The 1877-nt window shown below is 40.7% G+C and overlaps 1 protein-coding gene across 1 annotated transcript in view; it reads left to right on the forward strand.

Moving 5' to 3' along the window:
• The window catches only part of epm2a (EPM2A glucan phosphatase, laforin), a gene marked incomplete at its 5' end in the record, with an annotated part of 5563 nt that extends 3739 nt beyond the window's left edge, over window positions 1–1824 (forward strand). Inside the window, 1 exon segment of the mRNA XM_014011587.1 lies at window positions 957–1824. Coding sequence (XP_013867041.1) covers window positions 957–1240 — 284 coding nt within the window.
• Window positions 1825–1877: the final 53 nt, after the last annotated feature.

Raw genomic sequence — 1877 nt, forward strand, 5'->3', positions numbered from 1 at the left:
GTACTATCGATATTTCAGTATCGATCTGCACATCACTACTCGGCAGTAACAGAGCAAAGTGAAAGTGAAACCTAACTGTCTGCTGCTCTCAACACTACTTCTCACTCAGCGAAGCTCTTCAAATTCAAAATACCTTTGAGGAAATGTTTTTTCAGATGCCAAGTAAACTGCACTGTAGCGCACACGCGACCCCCACCCCGCACTGAAATGGATGGGACAGAAGCAGAAGGTGGTTCTTAAAGAGACAGAGGCCAATTTCAAGTTGTTTAGAAGAGGAAGTGATGAGAAGATAAGTTTATTTTCTATTTAAACATAAAAACAGCATTTTAATAACAACTAAAGGTGACATAGATACTTTATTATGGTATAGTATTTAAATATATGTCTGAGAAACACATAATATTACCCCTTTAAAATCCTTCATGGCAGACAGCCAAGCAGACACAGGTTTGCTTTGAAATTCTGTGAACCGACAGTCTAACACAGAGATGGTTAACTAACCAATGAGGCCTCTTATAATCTAAGATCTTTGAGTGTTTTTTTAGAGAAAAAATAGAAAATTAAAAATACAAACTTATTTTACTCATTCATTGGCAGACCGGCCGGAAGTCACCCATGGACCACATCTGGCCCGTGAGCCACCAGTTGCCCATTCTTGTGGTAACCTAAAAAGTTTGGCTACAGAAAGCAAATAAAAACTATGCATTTATTATCATATTATTTCAGCCTTGTATTTAATTGAAAATAGAAACGGTGAGGCTGAGAAAAGTTTTATTCTTATTAATGTTCCTAAAAATCTGTTTTTGTTTCATCTAAAGCTCTTTAATGTAGTTTATTAAGATATGCTATTAACTTAGCAGTGCTTCAGGTAGTTTGTTTCTTTATTCTGAGTAAATCAAGCTACCTAAACCAGACTTTGAAAGCGTAATAATTGTTTCACCTGTTTTCCTCCGAAGGTCGGATCAGGATGCTTCCTCAGGCCGTCTTCCTGCTCCACGGTCTCCTGGAAAATGGCCACACCGTCTACGTCCACTGTAACGCAGGAGTGGGCCGGTCCACGGCGGCGGTGTGCGGTCTGCTCATGTACGTCCTGGGCTGGAGCCTCAGGAAGGCGCAGTACTTCCTGGCAGCCAGGAGGCCGGCGGTCTACATAGACGAGGAAGCTTTAGTCCGAGCTCAGGGAGACTTCAGCGAGAAGTTTGGCCGGCTGAGATCGTCCATTTATTACACGGAGACGTGAGAGTGGAGCTCGCAGCGCTGTCAGAAGGTGGAAATAATTTCCAAAGATATAAACTGTTAGAACGTAATGTATGTAAACGAGCCACTTCAACAGAGTGGCTTTCAAAACGGGGCTGATTCCAGAGTGTCTGAGCTCTGCCGGCTGCCWGAATGGATGTGGTGAGTGATTAATCTTGCTGTGATGTGTTCACTTTCAACTCCTAAAATTTACCCCACAGGACTGCAAATTATGGACACCGTTAGTGRTTTTCAGCGTGTGCCCACTGGGGTGTTTGCAGAGACCTTTACTTTGGGCCTTTTTTTTTTTCTTTTCTTGCAATCGATAAAGCGTGTCGACATTTTGAAGCTTTTAGCCGCTGTGTTAAAGTGCAGTGAATAAAATCAACATGCAGAAAAACAGAAAAAAAAAAAGCTGGTTGGGTGGGATTTTAGGTGTAAAAGAAACAAAACCGATATTTTGGACAAAGTCTCGTCTAGAAGGCCGTACTCCCCACAGTTCCTCTATGATTATGTATTATTTTAGATAATCTCTTTTTAAAAAGGGATCCCTGATTAGTTGTAACATCAGACTTTATTTGATGAACATATATTTTAACTGTAAAATAAAGACTGTAAAAATACTGTAGGCTGTTTAGTTT

Source organism: Austrofundulus limnaeus, unplaced genomic scaffold (assembly GCF_001266775.1).
Source record: "Austrofundulus limnaeus strain Quisiro unplaced genomic scaffold, Austrofundulus_limnaeus-1.0 Scaffold82, whole genome shotgun sequence".
Classification (NCBI taxonomy): Eukaryota; Metazoa; Chordata; class Actinopteri; order Cyprinodontiformes; family Rivulidae; genus Austrofundulus; species Austrofundulus limnaeus.